The sequence below is a fragment of the Limanda limanda genome, chromosome 12 (assembly GCF_963576545.1).
Source record: "Limanda limanda chromosome 12, fLimLim1.1, whole genome shotgun sequence".
NCBI lineage: Eukaryota > Metazoa > Chordata > Actinopteri > Pleuronectiformes > Pleuronectidae > Limanda > Limanda limanda.
Genome location: NC_083647.1, coordinates 11531003 through 11552111, shown reverse-complemented (window position 1 = coordinate 11552111; position 21109 = coordinate 11531003). Strand labels below are relative to the sequence as shown.

Sequence of the window (21109 nt, the reverse complement as noted above, 5' to 3'; positions counted from 1 at the left end):
GACATGATGACAGAAGGGCTGAATTAGTTGGGCTCATCCTTGGGAAATCACAATACTGATCCCAAAATCCTCTTTTTTAATGTTAAATATATAGCTGCTTTCAGACATGACATTTACAGAAAATTTACAGAAAATCAGGTCTGGTTATTTTCCATGGTTTGCCTTGTCTGAGTCAGATGCATTTGACTGAGGCATGCATCGCCAAAAGCTCTCAAATGTCATTGTCAAATTAAGAAATCATTGTCTATGTCTTTTATGTGTATGGGACCTCTTTTTCATCCTGATATATTTCTACTGGTCCAGTTTTGTCTCTTATCGTAAGTTTTCCAGACACTTTCCTGTTGTATTCTTACATGGGCTTACTCTGACATTTTCCTGAAATTTTAGTGTGGGGGGGCTGGTGGGAGGAAAATGTCCTGAGTGACTAACTCAGACACATTCTCACACGCAGACCCTCCAGGAAAATTTCAGGGAAACATCCCGACTTCAGTGCATGTCTGAAAGCAGCTTGTTCAACACTCTGCAGGCCTGCAAGCTTGAAAAGTGACTGTAAGAGGCTTGATGTTGTCAGCTATGGTCATTGTAAATGCCCTGTGGGTACTATGCTTTCCAAAAGTACCAATATGAATTTAAAGTGACCACAGCTACAACCTTGTTACAGCCTTAAAAAAAAAAAGTAGATTTTGGGGTCATATCACATGAAGCACATACAAGTCAGAGACCAGAGTAAAAAAAAACTAAACAACAGAAAATTTGAAGTAATTGCACACACTAGTGTATACAGTAGAAATGGGCAGATATACAAACAAATAAATAAAAGAGAAAGGAAAATAAATTACAAAGTAAAATGAGCCGATGAACAACACCCATGTAATGAAGGAGCAGCACAGAGGAAGTCAAGAGCCAGTGGTGAGACGGGGGAACTACGGGGACTGGCTCAGCGTTCAGGATCCGCAGGAAACTATAACCACAACCACATTCAGTGCACCTCACACGCCTATTCACTACATGCTCAGCAGCCCCCCGTCAGCACCACAGTCAGCAAGTCAGCCTCAGACTCCTCAGTCAAACTGTACCCTTGTATGTGTGTGTGTGCTGCCAAATCGCTCACGAGGACATTTTAAACTGAAATGAAATGAAGGGTTGACGAAACGGCCGGGAGGTTTCGTCATAAATAAACGGGTGAAAAACGCAGCTCTCCTTCCAAACGTGTAACAGATTCTCATGGTTACCAGTAGCCCACAAAGTCTGTCCCTGAGACATCTTTAAGAAAATGAGAGGAAACCCTAATTATGCAGTGATAAACTTGACACATTGTAAGGAGCAAGTAATTACAGACCCCTGATATGTACTGCTCCTTGGGTCCAAACATTGGCCAGGGTTCAGCAATGGAAAACATACAACAAACAGCATCTTCAACAGTGTCTTTAAACATATTCATAATTCAACAATAATTACAGTCTTTTTCACTTTTGTTTCATTTCAGAGACTGGTTGTCAGAGTCAGTGGTGGTTATACTGAGTATATTAAAAAGAAAATGTTCCAAATCTGGATCTAAGCACCAAACACAATATAAGATCACCCGTCAGGATATTACATGATGTAAAAAGCCTGTACAGGTAGCCTGAGGGGGGAGATTCTGTTTCACAGATTGATTATGGAGCATTGTTTGGTGTTCAGAACACGCACAGGTTGTGTAAAGCAACCCAGCACTTTGAAAACCTTTCAACCGAGGCACGTGGCGCTGTTGTAGCCCGAAAGGGTTGGTGCATGAACTTTCTGAGTCCAATCCAGATTCCAGACTGTGTTCAGCCGGGTCTCGAAAGTGATTGGACATGTGAATGAGTAAGTCTGAAATGTTGTGGCATGAAGACGAGTCGTAACTGAAAAACCTTCACGCAAGACAGAGGTTAGCCTGGTAACAATCTGAGCTCTTGAAGGGTGAAAAGTCTAGTGCAAAAACAGTGGATCCACAGCTCCACTTCAAGGGCATGGAGGTCTGAAAACAATCACATGAAAAGAACACACCTAAAACTAAAGGGGGAAACAAATCATGAAGGCAGACTTGGTCAAAATATCACGGTTATGTTATTTTGGGGAAAGCAAATGTTACTTTGCTTAAGCATAAATCCTCTAATATTATCATTTAATGCACAGTGCTTCAGAAGTTATTCGCACTAAAAAGACAGCACACCTCAACTTGAATCTTAATAACTGTTCAGTGCCCCACATGACATCACTAAATAACAGATAACTAATTTATTTGCATTAAATGAACTGGCAAAGTGACCTCTGCGTTGTACAGTAACAGACACCCATTGAAAACCGGGAATCAATGTGAGAACCAAATCAATAATGTCTGATTCATACGGGAATAAAGTTCTTATAAATTAATGTAAAACCTATTCATTTTTGCTAACAACAGGTTTTGTACTTAATATATTTGTTTGCAGTATCATTAGTCCTCAGAGGTATTCAGCTACTTTACTTGGATAGCACAGTGTATTTAAAGTTTTTAAGTAAAAGTGGTGGTTTTGGTCCCTATTATGTTGTTTGATATCATTACAGTATTAATATTGAAACAGCATTTTACTGGTGTAGCTTTATGTACAGTTTTATTAACAGGGTCACTGGATCAATCTAAAAGTCAAACATCTCTATATATGAGCTGGTTGATGGGAAAGGAAAGAAGTAGCATAAAAGTTTTAACTTGTCTTATTTTCTGCTTTTACTTTTTAATTTGTATCTTATTTTGGTGAGTATCCGATCATTTGAATATATCTTGAAATAAAAAATAACTGAAATGTGGCAACACATCGACTTTTTTAAGACTTCAGAATCTAAATTTCAGTTTAACGTTAAAAAAATGTGTTGTATTTTAAATGTTATATAATTCATTGTGTAAAATCTCCATATTAAAACCAGCCAGGAACTAAAGCTGTGAAACAAGCACTACTACTACTAAAAGTAGAGAAAGATTAAAGTAGTATTATATTGAAATCCTAAGTCAAGTACATTTACCTCATAACTGAACTCAGTTACTTTCCACCACTGTTTCCTAATTGTGATAACAGCGCCTTTCCTTTGAGTGTGTTGTTGTGGACAGGTTTGCTGGCAGTCACCAGGCTTGTTAGACCAGTGGGTGATGTTGTTCGACACTCCGCCCCGAAACTTTGTGAGCCATTTACAACCTAATGACCTAATGGTTTGACGTGTAGCAGATGACTAATGAATTCTTCCTCTGAACATATCATTTAAATCACAGTTACTGGTGTGCTGACTTGTCACGTGCGTAAACTTTCCTTTGTTCATAATGTTTTGAAGGTTACTGGGGGATGATATTCAAACTTAGCGCCACACGGAAGTGGATGGGGGACAAAGAAAACAAAGAAAAAAGTAACGAAAATTAAAAGAGAAAATGTTCCATTGAGGTGGGGTGCAAAATGCTTTGTTCTGAGAAGTTGCCTCTTTGGAAAATTAGTAAATCAACTTGACTGATCACCTGGGAATCTTCGAAAAAAGAAAGAAACAAAATAAACCTCACACCACATTTCCTAACCATCGCATCTCGCCTGTCGTAATTGCTCAATACTCTTTCTGGCAGAAGACATTGAATAAGGCATTCCCAGGGTCTGTGGAGGTCATTTAAGATGGATACATGTTGAAGTGCAAAAAATTGAACAAGAACAAAGTACTGTACAAAACCAATACGCCACACGTATATATGAAAATATGAACATTGTCCTGTAGAGGAATCTCGGAGAATCATGGCATCTTCTTGGAAAGAAAAAAATTACACAACCTTTCCTTTTATAAAAGTTGGTTGTCTCCGTCCCGCGGTGACCTTTTGTCTCCTTTCTTTCGCCCCCCAAAAAACAGACCCGTGTTAGATTCGACAGTGCCATTAGGAGTCCAGTTCCTCGTAGAGATGGAGTTAAGGGAGGCCAGAGGAAGACATCCCCTCACCTCCGTCCTGCTCCACCTCCTCCGGCGAGGAGCCCCCTGTCAAACAGAAGGCTGAGCAGAGCCGCGGCCAGGCGCCACCACAGCGGCCCCCGATTCCTTTGGTTTCGATGATACTGAAACAACAAACACAGACGAAAAAAACGCATGTCAGCCAGTGCACGCCATTGAAACTCAATCACAATGTCACAAAACACAGGGCTAGAAATAGTCATTAGCTTGGGTTTGAGCTTCAGCTTGTGTTGGCCCTGATTGACAGTGAGAGCAGTGAACAGGGTCAACCGAGAAGAGGGTAAGGCAAAACCAGACACCGGAACGTGGTGATATTTTCACAACAGTCTGCTTCTGTCATCAACAATGCTTATTAGCTTGGCCTCCCTTTGTGTGCAGGATCACTACACACGGCCGGGCTTCCCAACAGGCAGTCGGCACCATAAACACGTTCATCATACGCTCACACTTTTTTTTAAATCTTCCTGGCAGAGACCGGCAGCGAGCGGGTGCAGGAGGAGAATGGCTCCCTCTCGCTCTCTCTCTCTCTCTCTGAGCCAAATGGATTGTGTGTGATTAGGGGGATAATGCTATCTCTGCCATTGAGAAGCTGAGATAAGATAATTGCACCAAATGGGATTAGGGAGCGCTTGTGAAAAGGCAGGGAGCCTCTGGAAAACACTGCAGGTACAGTAGTCCCAGGAACGGCTCATCTGCAGACCAGAGGCACGCCTGATGATACCGTCTCTATTTCCAGAACAAAAAGGTTGTAAAGTACGACTTAAGATTAGCTTTTCATGACAATGCAAAGTGTACCGCACTCGCTTTACAACATTTTACTGTAGTTTATGGAGGCCAAAATAACTGGAGGCAGAGATTAGATACGCTGTATTTACACGACTGCTGCTGAGGTGGTGTCCAAACATTGACCTAGGTAGCAGCCAAGAAACTGCCATTTTGATAAGCCGCTGGGTTTCTATACTCTTATCAATTTGTGGGGAACATTGCGGGGTGTTGTACAAGCTTTGCCAGGTTCCAGTCTCACATGGGCACTCCCTTACTTTACTTGCCTTTGGTTCAAAAAAGAGAAATTAAGACATTGGGACTTGATAAAAATCTGACTCTTGCTTGAGGGCGAGGGCCTTATAACAGCTTAACTTCTGCTTCATGTAAACATAGGCAATATTTATACACAGCACAGAGTGGAAGAGCTCACCACGATACATCTGAGGCTCTGCTGGCAGCCAGCGTGCCTCGACATGGAAAATACTGCCATACCTTAATTCTACTTTAATTTAAAACTAAATTACATAAGATGCCACAGGCAGTTTCAGAAATCTGAGGATAGAATGACTGCATATGTGCAATTATATGTGTTTTGTATGTCAATATATTTACTATTTAATACTGCTCTGGGTATCAACATCAGATAGTTAAAGCCGCAGGAGTAAAATTTGCTAACTGAGGGATTTATCCCTTTACAAAGCTGGTGTGTTTACTACAAGTTACATGAGAAGCAATTAATCTTTATACACAGAAACAGAATGTTCCTCCACGCTGACCTTTTGCCCTTGGAGAGCCATGGAGAGAAACAGAGAGGGAGAGAGTGATTAACAGAAAGAGGTGTGCAGAGGCCTGTCGCAACCTTAGTCATGAGTCACGCCACCAACTGTCAAAAATGGGAGTCGGGCTCTAAATTTAGCCGGCGATAGAGCGGCAGGGTCTAGCCAGATGCTCGGTGTCATCGGTCTGACACTATCCCGACCGCGGCTTTATCAGTGTCCCATGTGGGCTGTCTGTCAAGGCAGCTGCTCAGAAGCTCTGCCTTATCTCTTGAGCAAACAGGCCCGGCCTCGATAGCAAGAAACTGTGGATTAGTCACATCAGGGAGAGAGACAAGGAGTCAGGGAAATATACAAACAAAGAGCATTAGTATTAGATAATGCAGAGTAGCACGCACCGACACCACCATCAACAGGAATCATCACAGAGCGATGAATCAAGAGTAAATATCCAGAGCCGGCCGCCCTGTGTGTGTTTTCCTTTCTAGTGCAGCTACACTCCTCCTCCCCCCCTTCAACAAGTGCTGAAAGAAGAGAGTGCCATGCCCTCGCTGGAACAGTGAAGTGATAAAGCCACAAACACTGCCTGCGTGCAGACACTCACACTCACATGCACACAGACACACAGGCGATATTCAAGCCTGCTTTCAACACCTCCTATCGAAAGCACCAGGAGTCGTCTCTTTTAAAAAAAACATGGGGATGAAACCTAACTCTGCTCCTTGCCCCGCGCAGGCTGAAGCAGTCTTCCTTCCATTGTGACTGTCATTATTGCCACGTCTCAAATGGCGGGCCGGCTAATGTCAGCCAATGTTCTCTGGGGACCTCTGAGTCCCCTCCAGCCCTCTCCGACTGAGGAGCAATTTATCTGTCAGCATCCACCAGCACTCTTTCACTACCTAATCCCTTCTTTTGCCGGGGGCCACGGGCTCCCATAGAGAACACTCACAGACACATTCAACCCCCCCGACTCCATGGAGGGGAAGGCAGTCAAAGGCACTTGGATTGCTCAGGGACAAGTGTCTGCACTGACTGGCTGCAATCGCCCACTGACAGGAGCCGACAGGAACGAGAGCCGGTGAACAGTAACTCTATTATTGAGTGAGAGTTTTTTTTTTTTTACTGACTGACAGACCGTGCAATGGTGAGAGGTGAAAGACGGTAAAAAGCAGAAAAACAAGTACGGGTATCTTCATGCATGAACATGCACGCACACACACACACGCACACATGCCCGCACAATTAAATTTAGATTTTCATTGATTGCACAATCGCAGGCAAATCAAGCATTTATAGAGGAATCATTCATCCCAAAATACACATTAGCAGTTGTCTTGTGAAAACATTCCTCTGCTACACGCACACACACACACAAGCGTCTCCATGACTTCAAATGTATTACATTGATTTCCAAGAGACTTAGCTTAACTTAAACAATAGTCTCTACACTAACCCTTATGCCAACCTTAACCTTACCTAGCCCAATCTTAACCATAAAATGATATGATTTTTGTTATGGAGACTTGCTTTTTGTCCACTTGATAAGACGGTGTAACGGATTTAGGTCCCCACAACATGAGTTATACCACGAAAACACACACACACACACACTGACAGAATATTATTGTCTTTATCAGCAGTCATTCAGTATCATAACAAGCGTGACTTCAGGATGTGACTTCACAAGGCCGTTCTAGCTCTGACTGTCCTCGCCGCTGTTTACTCAACCAGCAGAACGAGCCCAAGCCACTTCCTCATCCCCTGACCCAGGTTTGCCTCCGTTGTGCGTCAATAGATCTCTGGCCGCTCACACGGACGCCCACACATGCACACACACACACACACACAGAGACACACACACACACTACACAGTAACCCTCATGTCTGACTGTCTAGTTGTCTGGATGTGTCTGCCAGTGTCACAATTCATGAGTCACGCTATTCTGCCGGGGCATAAAATAAAACTTCAGTTTGATAAGCGCATGAGAAAATCAAACTGTCTAACACTTCAGGGTATGAAGTTATAAAAAGAGATGTATTATGTGCAGGGCGGGGAGGTTTTAGGAGAACCCATGATTGGTTGTTACTTGATAATTTGAGGCTCATTTCCAAACATCCCTTCCTCATATACATGATTATACCATCATTTTGGATCTCCCCCCCCCCCTCTCTTATGGCCACGTAGACATCTTATTTGGGTGTCTTCTGCGGCCGGTCTTTACCGAGGGAATGGGCTGAGTGAGGGCTCCCAGGAACCACAGCTGCTTCCCTCTGGGGCTCACGCGCTGAGCTTCGGGTTACAACATGTTTACCTACTCCCGCCGCTTCTGCTTTTTCATGGACGTAGCAGTATGCATTGTGGACGCATGTGTTTTGAACGTGCACGTGTGTTCGACTGCTAAACGCTGGTGCAACGAGACATTTGCACTCCGCAGCGAATCCCGCAATAGTTGCTAGATATTTCTGGATGGTTCTGCGGATTGAAGCAACACGTGTCTCACGGTTTTGCGTTGCACCCACACTGAAGTGAAATTAAGCAGCAGCACGTGGACTCAGTGGACAGTGTCACCCTGACCACGGCGCTGGTGTGCTGTTTAAGGCCAGGCATCCTCCACAGAACACAAGAGAAAAGAGAGAGAGAGAGAGAGCAATGAGAGAGAGAGAGAGAAATAAACAGGAAGAGGAGGCAGGGGGAGGGCCTGGGGTTGGCGAGGTGGGGGATGGGCCGTCCTGGTTCAGTAAAGTCTTTGGCTTTAGGGAAGATAGCGGGTGACACGCTGGGCAGAAGTTCTGCATGTGCAAGGCCTCTCCGCAACAATTACACAGCAAACACAATTAAATAAGAGAGCCAACTTTTGACCCCCATAAAACCTTTGACTCACCTCGACATGAGATCCAGAAACAAACACAAAAAGTTTGGGGATGGTGTTGCTAATGTGTGGACTGCACTTCTGACCATTAGCCTGATACAGTTACACTTGCACTCATACATTGTCCCAGTTACGGATGATAGGGAATTATCAGGAGCTGGACAAAATCATGAAGCCAAGGGAAATTCTAAATAAGAAGCGCAGACTTTGGACTATTGAAACACCCACATAATGAGCTTTCATTAGACACAACTTGTTTTTGAGATAAGTTGTGTTTCAGGCCGAGAAACCTCCAGCCCACAACAAACCTATCACATGCAGCTCCTACACAGGGAAACCAAGCACTGGTTCTTGTTGGCAGTAACAGCGAGCAATATTTTAGTAAAATTTGTTGGAAAGAATATCAACTATCAGAGGAATAGTCGTATCAAAATAACATCAGGACTATCTGAACACAACACAGAATAGAGGCCACTAATGGAGAGTCAGTGAGTGTTCATTGACAAATGACACTTATTCAATGCTATCATCTTGTGTTTGTACAATCGTCGTTCCTCCTCACCAGTTGTAGGTGTTCCCGGTGAAACTGGTCTCCTATCAGCTGGAGTTTCTGGCCTATGCAGGCCTCCACACTGTGCGCCGCAGGCTGCTGCCGGGGAAGCTGCTCCATCCCGTGTCGCTCCTCTTGGCTTTCTTGCCGCCTCGCTTGCTGATCCCCACAAAGCTCAAAGTGTGCCGGGAAGTGCAACCGAAAACCTGCGTTGCCTGTGGAGTGTCAAGGCTGATATTTATTAATTTGTCAACAACAAAAATGTTCAATGTTGTAACGGCCTATAGGTACAGCAATGACACCTGTCAGGTCTTTCTTTAATATGGTTACTTCTGTACTTGCTATGCTGCACTTTGTGGTTAGAGCTGGCTTGGCTTGGCTCTAACCACAAATGTCATTTCATTTTAATCAAACGTGAGTCATGTTACAGTTTCACTGACACAACTGTTTTGCATGATCCAAATTTGAGGTCAGTCAGTTGTTACAGAGCTACTGAGGAATGATTACTTGTAGAAGGTGCCAATGTAACATTTCTCTCACTGATAACCATCTCCCTGTGCAGTTGCACTTCTGTCACGTCCTCTCAGTCGCGATGCCAGTCTGGCGCCTTTAGAATGGCAAAGCAGCTGGGTACACTTCATACCGACCATAAAAGCTGCTGCCATCACGACTCTCCGGCGCCAGAGGTGACAGCAGTGCAGCAACATTGTTATCCGTTCCTCACAGTGAGTCTCACGTAATCTTTCTGTGTTTAAGTTTTATAACACGTTTGTCACGCACGATGCAAAGTTCATTTTCTCTCTTTCAAAAAATTCCACATTTGTCATCATCCTCACCGTAGAAGAGTGGTCTGGGCTCCTCTGCGACTCCACACGGCAGCATGCCGTTGTGCAGTGCCAGGGCCGGGCCAGGTGTCTGTGTGCCCCGGTCTTCACACTTTATATCCCTGAAGGGGGTGCGCCAGCAGTGGGGGTCCGGCTCAAAGACATCATCCTCCTCATCGTCCATACGAGGGCACTAGGAGAAAAGCAACCTTTAAAGTGACAGAACAGAGAGAGAAAGGTTATTACATCAGCTGAATGCAGAATATCGGTCTTCCAGCCATTAGATAAATCAAAACCACACCAAGTTTCCTTCACTAATGATCGTAACCTTCAACACGTCTGCATTAGGGCTGATGAGATGATCTCAGACACATTCATTATTTGTTCATTCCTCCATAGCATTCATCATCAGTACAGACAACCTGTCTGGTTTATAATGAGTGCCCTCAAATCAATAAAACCTCAGTACACAGGCTGGAGAAGAGAAAAGGAGCAACTGGTCCGCCCTCGTTTGTGGAAAAAAAAACCCTCAGTGCTTATGTAGACGAATGGGTCTGTTCATCTCAGTGATGAAACCACACGATTCACTGTGGTTAGCAAACTCAGTTGAGTCACATTTACATTAATGGGGGTTTGGCGGACTAGGTTTAATACGAGGTAGACTCTTGTCTGTGCTAAGCAGCCTCATGAACAGGAACCTATTTCTGAACTAAACCTTATTTCCTAACTTATAATGGGTACTTTAACTGCAAACCACTGCAAGCATCAGTGTCCAGTAATACGTGAAATGTACACAGTACATACATTTAATAGCAAGAATAATAAAACCATATTATGTTATGATTGATTACGGCAGTTCTACCACAGAATGCCAACGAGCACATGGGAATCTCTCCAATGTAAACGATGCACTCCACTCAACCCTGAATCATAGTGGGTCAGCGAGTGATCAAAATATGGGTGAAATTCAAGTCGCCTTCCCAACTCACCCCCCGAGTCACCATCGAGTTGTAATACAGGGTTAGACTACTACCACACTTCCAAATTAGGGTCCACAGCAAAAGCATAATGACAGTGTTTGAGGAAAATCTTCAGCCACTCTCCCTGCCCTGGTCTGTCAGCCTGCCAGCTCCCCGAGAAGCCGATTTCATTTCTTCACCCAACATAAGCAGCTCAGCCTCTGGCATGCCCAGACCTCCCCATTTACTGTGTGCGTTCACAATAAACCCTGTGTGTAAAACCACTTAATGCTTTGTTTTGACAAACACAGAGTAAGAACATGGAAGATTCAGAGGGGGGGAAAAAACAACTGAGCTCAACTTCTATACATCCGGGGTTTGCTTTGTGTGCTGCTTCCCAGGGCAGAGAGCTGTGGGTTTGTCAGACAGTGGCTCCCCCTGCTGCAAACCCAACACATCCAACTTTGAAAGGGTGAGGAGGGAGAGGGGGGGTGGGCTGAGGTGGTGCTGTTATTGACACATCCTCTATATGAGAGCGTCACATCACAGCATTTCAGCTGTATATCACAAAGGTGACCTGATCGAGCTCGAAGCACAGACACGATGACAGGTTCCCAATCCGAAAGAAATCTCGATTATAAACCCCTAAGGTTGACAAAACACTTGTTTGTACCACTTAGATTATGTCAAAATTAAATTTAAAAAAAACACACATGCTTAAATACACGTGCAGTGTGAAGTGTAAGAAGTTATACTCACAATTTTTTTTCAAAACGTGTGTAATGTAAAAACACTTTTGTCATAAAATCAAATAAAATAACAATCTGTGACAAATGTTATTACAAAAAGTCTTAATATTTTAAAATCCACACGCTGATCGGGTCACATTTTCTAAATCACGTCACAAATTATTTATCTGTAAAAAACACATGCGAGAAAAAAAAAGCTCACTTTGCAACTTTTGATGGTGTAATAACATTGTTATTAACCCGTCTGCTCCAGTCTTTAATGTGTGAGTGTCACTGTGAAACAGGACCGACGCACTCGCGGCTGAAACACGTCCCGGCGCCGCGGAGTCATCTCCCCGAGCTGAGGGCTGTAAACCGGGAAAGCCGGTAGAATTCAAACCTCCGCTGTTTGAATGACAGCCTGACTTTTAAACTACACGGCGGGTTTACTTTTATTTCTTCTCTAACACAACGACACACGGCCGGTTCACCGGGGAGAAAGCGTGTGGCGGCGCTGACACCGAACCACGCACTTGTTGTTGTTGTTGTTTCACGCAGACAGACGCGGGGTGTCTCTTTAAAAAACACCGACGCCGGTGGAGGCTGTGAAAAGGTCGAAATAAATAACTGTGTCTGTGGAGAAACTCACCAGCAGCCGGTCCTCGGTGTTGTGAGGGGACAGGGTCCGGGGGGGAAGGGGCAGCGGCTCGGTATCCTGCTCAGTGAAGTGGGTTAGTCCGTGTCGGCTGCTCCTCCGCGTCCATTCTGTGGAGCAGCTCCTCCGCGGCGCTCGTTTCTTTTCGCCGACGTCAGCTCCTCACTCGCTGACTCCTCCGCCGGGGCGTGGCCCACCCGCCCGGTAAATAAGGCTCCTTAAAGGCGCACGGGTTTCTGTCGGCCGGCTGCACTGCTAACCAGGGCTGGAAGGGGACTGCGCCTTTAAGAGGAAGCGGCGGCCCGGGGCCCCGCAGCCAATCGGAGGGTTTGTTTTCATCCCGCCTCCTGCGCCGTGCACTCACACACGTGGAAGGGAAATTCCCCCCCTCACGCTTCTGCTCAGAGAGAGCTGTCAGGCAGTACAGACACAGGGCCATCTCATCAGATATCTATAATCACAATTACCAGTCATATTTGAATAGCTTTGCAACGCTGAGTGTGCAGAATCTGTGTTTATTATTTAATATCTGTATACATTCTGTTAAGACCGTATGCATTCGTTTTTATTCCGTTTATATATATTATATTTTTCATATTTACGTACATTTATTATTATTTTTTATTTTTCATATTTCCCTTTTCTTTGGACTGTTCTCTTTGCAACATTGCAAGTTTCATTGTGGGAATAAAAAAGGATATCTTACATATATTTTAATTAATAAAAATGTTTATTTATCCATCCATCCATCCATCCACCCATCCATCCATGAGGTCAATTGTATGGTTGGTCCAATTTTTTTCATATTTTTTCATATTTATATATATTTAATCATCCTATGTTTGATATCCAACAGCTTTAAAAAGTATTTTCTTCTTAAAAAAACAAAAACAACTTTTTATTCACTGTCTAATTAGACACCTGTAGCAGAGAATGTGTGTGTAGGTTGTTTATGGACATAGATCAGCCATGACAACATTAGTCAGAAGTCACCATTTAAACCAATCACAGAGAAAGGTAAAGTGACTATCATCCTAAAGACTGTCTTACAGAGATAACGCAGAATTTGTAAACATATTACGTGACGTGGCGTCTTGAAATTGAATTTGAACAGTCCTACTGATAATGGAAGACAACATTTATTGCTGACATCACAAATAACCTCTATGGACATTGGTCAGTGAAGATAATAATGAAAATCTACAGCATCTATCATCATATCAACAGAAAGTGTGTCACTCTTCAAATAATATTTATTTGTGTACCTAAGGTGTATATTATGTATTCTCTCTATTTTTTTATTCTATTTAATACTTTCCCATGTTCCTTTGTCTACCTTATTCTGACGGTATTCTGCTGTGACAAGTGAATTTCTCTGTCATGTATCATGTTCTTGTCATAAAATGTCCATAAAAATAAAGAACCACAAACATTTTTAAGTTAAGTCTGAGGTCTACATACATTCATTATCTTCTTTTAGGTTATTTACAATGAGCATATGATCATTTGACAGCTAATCATGTCCACACTGGGTGGATTGTAGCAGGCCTGTTGTTATGAAAGGCAGGGCAGGTGCTGGTGACCTGCCCCCTCCCCTCAGGCCATCTCTGATCAATCAACCCTTGGACAGCTGGAGTTTAGGCCGACCTGCATTCTCTCACAGAGCATCACCCCACCCCCCAAACTCCAGTGGCCCTCTCCCCGTCCTTTCAGCTGTGATCACGTCCCACCACTGAGCTGTGTGAGAAGTCACGGCTCTCTGCCTCACTCTGTCCGGCCTGAATCGAAGATACCTCTTAGGTTTGGACGCGGTCCCACCTGTGGTCCATCCACAGATGTGGGGATGCACTGTGGAAACAGGGGGGGGTCGCTTTCCCCACGCTGTTATATCGGAAACTTGATCACTTCTTGCATGAGCGAGCGCTGTAAACAACAAAGATGTGGGAGCATTGGTTACAGCTTCCTTTTTGTCTCCGCCGTCGACATTGTAAATGACAAGTGTTTTCATCATGGGAGCAAGTGTTCGTAAACAAGTTCTCGTTGACGCCTGAGATCCCTGGGAGACAGAGGGCAGCCATCAGTTTATGTTACAATTGAAATAGATTAGACTGTTTCTGAAGTGCAAAGCTTGCACGCTCATACACACACCAATAAAACAGTGTGTGTGCACATACACACATGGCTGCACAATCACATGCCCTACTTCCTCTGTAACCTCAAAAGCACATTCTATCTCTTGATATCTCATTCTCTATGCGTATGTTGAAAGAAATCTATTACACACACTTGTGCTCTCACACACTCTCACGCACTCACACCACACAAGCACACCAGCACACGCTTGTACTTCTGTGTCAGTGAGGACATTCATATCCAAACCTGTGTTTTTTTTACATAAGCTAACCAATGCCGAACCTTCTAACCCTAACCCTAGAAGCAAGTCTTAACCCTCAAACAACCCTTTGGGGACCGGCCTAAATGTCCTCACTTTCCCAAAATGTCAACAGTCCGTAAGGTCTATGCTGAAAAGGGTCCTCAATAATACATAAGTACAAGTACTCACACGCACACACACACTACACACACACACACACATAAACACACACAATCCAAAACATCCTCAGCATGTGAATCCTGCCCGGAAACTAGAGAGGACTGATTTAATTTGCTCCAACTGGACGTGTTCCATGGCAACGGCATCCTGACAGCGAGCCAGTTACAGGAGACATGTGCAGCACATTGACCCAATGGCAGAGATCACACTGGAGCGGTGACAAAAGGGAGCTGGAGTCCTGGCTCCTCTTTAACGCTCCTCATGTCAAATTCAGTAAGAGGAGGCTCCGAAGACAGACAGTACTGTTAGATTTGCTCTCCTTCACATCGCTGTAATTCAGAGAGTCTTGTCAGGACCAATGCATTTAATAGCATCTGAAGTTGTAAGATTCGTTTGACACACACACACACACACACACACACACACACACACACACACACACACACACACACACGCACACACGCACACTTGTGCAAACTCCCGTGGGAATAGTCTCTGTTTATCATGTCATTAAAGCCACCTTTTGTTTTTTAAATTCAAATGAAATATATGCAATTCCTGACCTTTGCCTCTACTCTCATGTATTTTCTACCAGTAGAACCCAGATGAGTGGAATCGCTTCTCTTACTGATTTGCATCTCTTATCACAATTCACACGGCAGTCACGAATGACTGTAAAAGAGACAACTGTTTTGAAAGTATGTCAATTTTTCTTCAACCCCCTCTCAGGTCCTCTCAGGTGATGACGGATTGAATAATGCAGAAGGCGAGGAGAGGTCGAGTGGGGTAATTTGGTGCTTGAACCCATGCGGCCTCTTCTGGAGATTGTGATGGGTGGGGCTTTTTCTAGGAAGCCATGTCACCTGATCTGACCGTCGTAACAGAGAGCGCTGGCACAAACGGCCACCTTTGTGTGTCTGGGAATCATACGTCCCCGTCTGGCTACAGACTGCTGAGCTGATCTCACACTCGTAGAAATTATGCAAAGAACTAGTCAAATGTGTTTTTCCAATATGGCTTTAAAATTCCACATGTTTTAGTTTCGGGTGAATGAGGTCATCACACGAGTGTAGCTTTGAGGAACAACCCTCGTCTCTTTGTTTTCAGGAGTCTGGTTGTTGACACCACCACTCTGATTTGTCGTGAAAACACAAGACTATATTCTATATTTTCTATTTCTGTCAAAACAAAAACTTGAAAAGATCAACAATAAGCTGATCCTCTGTGTACATAAACCCTGATATACATTATTCCCCCTGATTTATGGACCTATAGGCTTGATCGAAAAGTAGTGGGGTCTTGAATGAGGTATTAGAGCCAATCCCAGCTGACACCGTTTGTTTTCTGATGGATAAGATAGACAGATAAAGTCCAGAGAATTGGTTCCGGACATTATCCGCAGTTTGCTTTTCCAGGAAGTGACATATTACGAGATCACAGGTTCACACAGACCCCGGCGTCAGCTCTTATCACAACAAACTCTAACACACTTCTTCATCTGTGTCTTTTCTGTGTGTTTCACCGCTTTTTCACCTGTAGATATTTGTTTTCTTTTGGTTTTGATTCTGCGTCTGTTGCGAAGCAGCATCAACCTCCCTACCCGCTCACTGTGAATCCAGCAAGGGGAACTCCGGCTGTGTTCTCACATTGGATCCTCCTGACTGACTGCGGACTTAATAGCTCCAGATGCTCTCACTCGGACATTTGTGTTCACACATGCACCTGCTCCACAGAAGGTGTGGAGAATCTCCAGAGTTCAGTCCAGCTCTGAAAGCAGCTTGGGTGAGAGGTGGGGTAAACCCAGGACAGGTTGCCACTATATCACAGGGCCAACATATAACCTGACCTCGATCTGCATGTCTTTGAGAGGAAGAGAGAAGACGAGAAACCCCATGCAGACATTGGGAGAACATGCAAACTCAACACAGAAAGACACTGGGCCGACCAGGTTTTGAACAGAGAACCTTATTGCGGTTAGGCGACAGTGCTAATCACAAAGTCACAACAAATGCACTTTTTACATCTGTGAAATACTTAGTTCTGTGTCGAAGAAAAAAAGGTTCATTATTTAGGGAAGAACAGACTAACAAATTGTTACGTTGCATATTGCCAGTCTTATCCTTTAATGCAGCTGTTTAATCCTGCTAATTCCATTTTACACTAAACGTATCCGTGACTGAGATAATTCATTTTGTTTCACATAAGTACTGTAAGAAAATAATTTGTTCTTGTATGCATTTACTGTTAAACCCTGGAAACCATGGCAGCTGACTCAACCGACACAGTGCATGTAGCTTGGACGTGTTTATTTCGTTCCTCTCTGTGGGAAACGAGGGAGACTGAGACTTGAAAGTTTTGTCGGCGTGTGTGTAGCTGCCCCACATACACACTGACCCTTTGCTGAACCAACCGCCGTTTGATCTTCACTGCAGGCAAACTGCCGCCCTCACGTTCGGTAGCACAGCGCTGCTTGATGCATTGTGGTTTATATTAATCACTGAGATGCATTGAAGCCTCATGGACAGCAGGTAATGCTTTCATGTGAAGTGAGAAGAATCAATTAAAATGCAAAAGGCCTGGCTTTATATATCTCCAGATTATTTTTGCCCGACGGCGACTCGTAGGCAGGAGTTGTCTGGAGAAGAATCTGGGCAGAACTTAATGAGACTGACCGGTGTGTCAAGCTGGAGTTAGCAGAAGTAAAACTCATGCACAAACACACACACACAGAAACACACACACAGTAGATGGATAGCTGTGTGGGAGAGCTGACCACTTATCCAGCCCTCACACACACACAATAAAGAAGGCGCCCTGTTTAATCTGCTCCACACATTAAAGCACACAGCACCTCAAAGCAGGCATGTCCTAACAGCTGTGGACATGACTCTCCCTCTGAAGTGATGCAGCACAGCGGTGTCCACAGCCTGTGCACGGAGGATGAAGACTTGGAGACCACTCACCACGAATGAGTCAATCTCACACCGGGGTTGTGACAATCCACAGAGGCTTCGAAACCCAATGAACCACATCCAGCGTGCACAAAGGGCTTTTTCTTAACTATTAAAGGTGTCACACGGGTGCGGCGGCGCTTTGAAATGCTGATATTGTTTTCTGCAGGATTTTCATCATACTTTCAACATGAAATCCCCAGAGGTAATAAAAAAAAGAGATCAAAGAATGGCTTAATATTTAATCGCCGCCGATCATGAAACTATTTAGCAGATTACAATCAGCGCTCTGGCTTTTAAAAGACGCAGAACTATCATCACGGCTGCATCAGGATTTATTTATTTGTGACTTAATTAACTGTGGATGGCTCACAGGCAGCCTGCTGCTGCGTGGAGGTCCGGCTCGGAGGCCTGTGGAGAAGCACCACTAATGGCATCTATCATCAGCAACTAATCATGCTGCCTATACGAGCTCGGCTGGATCTGGTTTCAGCTTTGGGCTCCAGCCACCAAACACTTAGCATTCATTTTTAATCACACGTCATTATCAGTCAACAATATAGGAGGGAGACAGAGACTCTACCTGATATGCCAGACAGACACAGTCAATATATAGGCTGCAGACACAAAAGAAAATCTCACACACAAACGAACCTGCTAGAGACGAATTAAGCAGCAACGCATAAGGCGGCGTCCCGTCAGTGGGCGTCTTCTCTTGAAGTGACTCAACCTCTTTGATGAGAGGTAGCGCCCCGACTCTGTGCTTTCTCAGCGTGTTGCGTCCTTTCATGTGAGATCCTTTTCTTTTCAGAGTTTTCTGGTTCAAAGAGCAGCAAAAGCAAGCAGGGGCTAATCCTTTATCCTCACAACAACCGCTGGTTTGTTGCTGGGTTATCAGCTCACCATGATGTCACGTGCACTCTTCAGGTGATAAGCAGTCTGATGTCGGACATCAAATATGACTTTGGTCTGCTCAAAGCACCTGCACATGTCATGGTCATGCAGGTGAAACATGAATATGGTGACTCATGCTCTTCAGTCGGGGACAGTTTCATGACAAGTCATCAGGGTCGAGTTTTGCTTCTGATTTGGCTCCATGTGTGTGTTGAGTGGTTTCCTTGTGTGTGTTTGCAGGAGGAGAGTGTGTGCACGTTAGCAGCCAACTGCAGAGTTACTGTATCTGATGTGCTTCAGCGTCTCCTTTCAAGAGCCCGTCTGTGCAATTTGTACTTAACGCTGGTGCGGATAATTATTCAGCACTCATTCGTCAAGCTCCAGGATGCCGGCCAGCTGAAACTGGAGACGCTCCTGAAAGATGCAGGAGCTATTAAGCAAAAAACACAGCACTCTCCTCTTTCATCAAGCTGTGAATAGACAAATAAATCTAATATCTCGTGAGTGATCTCTCCCTTTATGATTTTATCAATATGGTGGTGAAAACTGAGCTCAGACACATTAATTAATTCGAAACCACACAAACAGTGGGCCACACATGACTCAGCATTGAAACCGTAAAGACATGAACTCCGGCAAATGACTTTCTCCGGAGTTTGTCTCTCACATATGGATTTCGCAGCAAGAAGTTATACGGGTCAGACGCGTTCATAACAATAGGAAAATCTTCGGAACCTTAAGGTGAGGACTGAGGCCTGCAGGACATGATGTAAGAATTCCACTGTGGTGTCGGCCCTTATTGTTAAAAGTTATCAAATCTTGTTGTATTTCCAAGGTGACATCTTTGATGAAATTTGTAGTGACACATCATTGATGCACCCACTCGCTCTGTGTGAATTTTCAGTTTTTATGCTCCAAGGGCTCACTTGGAGATTCTACATAGTTTTATTGGGGTGCCAGCTTGGAAAACTTGGGAGATTTTGTGGAGCAACTGCTTTGGACATTTGCTTTCTCCCATAAAGTGCCTTTGGATAATCTTTGTAAAATGTGAATTTCTGAAAGCATCTTAAATATTTCCTGCAAATCATACCTTTGGTTATCAGAATCCAGTTATCAGCAGAAATTTACAATTTGTGCTTGCCAGAAGAAACGTGTGCAGGATTTTTTGTTTTTTTCCCCCAATGACATCTTGGTGTTTTGCGTGTTGATTACATGTCTTTACATCACACAGCGTTACATCACAGGTCGTTTCATCACATTCTCCTCATGTCACGTTGTGGAACTCGGCGTCCACAGCTACACGCAGTCCTGAGAGTTGTCTGCACTTGGTCCAGAGCCCGGAGGTGGTTGTAGAAGTGTAAACAACACATTTAAGAGTCATTTGACCCCATGTGGGGGCAAGTAATCAGTGTGTGACCTCAGACTCACGCCGTCTCTCATTTCTCCTCACAGACAGGAGGCCAAGAGAGAAAGTCATCAACAGGCACGTACACTTACGCCTCCAACTCCCCACGGCTCGTTGCAGAAAAATAAGTGGATAAACATCAACTCACATACACATGTAAAGTAATGAAACAACAAACACGGCATCCGCAAGCAGATTCAAATCCTCTTTCATCCAATCAAAGACTTGTTTTTATCATCGTTTAATACATTTTTCAAAAATCATACTGAGCCCGATGATGAAAAGATGTGTAACAGAATATGCTGAAGGTGTCACAAGCCATAACCCTGAATTATTCATTGAAGAAAAGCAGCCTGATAGAAAATCAATCATTCAATCCTGATCTGATACACAGCCCTCCTGAAATATTAGCTGTGGGAGAAACATCATTTATCAGCTCCTTAATGTATGTTCCATTAAAAATTTACACAGGTCTGAGAGTGTGTGTGTATATGTATATGTGCGTTCACCGAGGACAGCGTGTGTGTTTGAGTGGGGTGCGGTCGCTACGTCCAATCTCTAGTCTCGGTCTGGAGGTCCGTGATGGCCTGTCATCGGGACAGCAGACAGTAGACGGGAGGGGGGGGTCACATGAGCGTGGTGACCTCCAGGCAGCGTTACGTGACCCCCCTCACGGACCATGGTGAGGTCAGATTGGCTAATCCGTGGAAAACAAAAGTACCGTCAGTCAACCTGGACGAGTCATCAACAACAACAACAACAGCACCACCAGCCTGGGAGAAGAGTTTCACCGGGTCGGGGCGGCACATTCCACTTATAGGATATTGATGACGGAAAGACGCCCGGCTTTTACGCTGCTGCTGCTAATGGTCTCTAAGTGTTCACCAGTGAAAATGTACCGTGCGTTTTCATGTTCAAATAAATTGGATATGCTCATTATGGCGGCGCTCTGTGTTTTATTGTAAGTGCTTTCGACGATTGGTCTCCGAGTGTCAAATAACAATCAATGGCGGGCTGCCTCGAAAAGCGACGACTGGATATAAATGTATGAAATGTATTTAGACGAGAGAGAGAGACTCTGTCAGAATAAACAAAGTAATGCTGTGTTTGCCAATATGAACAGATTATTTAAATCCCCCTGAAATTATAATCCATCTCACAGGGAAGGTGCTTATCAGTCTCCCGAGCGCTTTTACCGCACTG

General features: G+C 44.2%; 1 protein-coding gene across 1 annotated transcript; it reads right to left on the bottom strand.

The window, feature by feature from the left end:
* Positions 1–2907: 2907 nt before the first annotated feature.
* LOC133016029 (bcl-2-modifying factor-like) lies at positions 2908–12219 on the bottom strand. The gene is made up of 4 exons (XM_061083329.1): positions 12097–12219; positions 9773–9969; positions 8949–9151; positions 2908–4079 (listed from the first exon to the last, which is right to left on the bottom strand). Exons 2-4 carry the CDS (start codon positions 9942–9944, stop codon positions 3963–3965), a joined length of 492 nt encoding a protein of 163 aa, XP_060939312.1. The 5' UTR covers positions 9945–9969; positions 12097–12219; the 3' UTR covers positions 2908–3962.
* Between the last annotated feature and the right edge of the window lie 8890 nt (positions 12220–21109).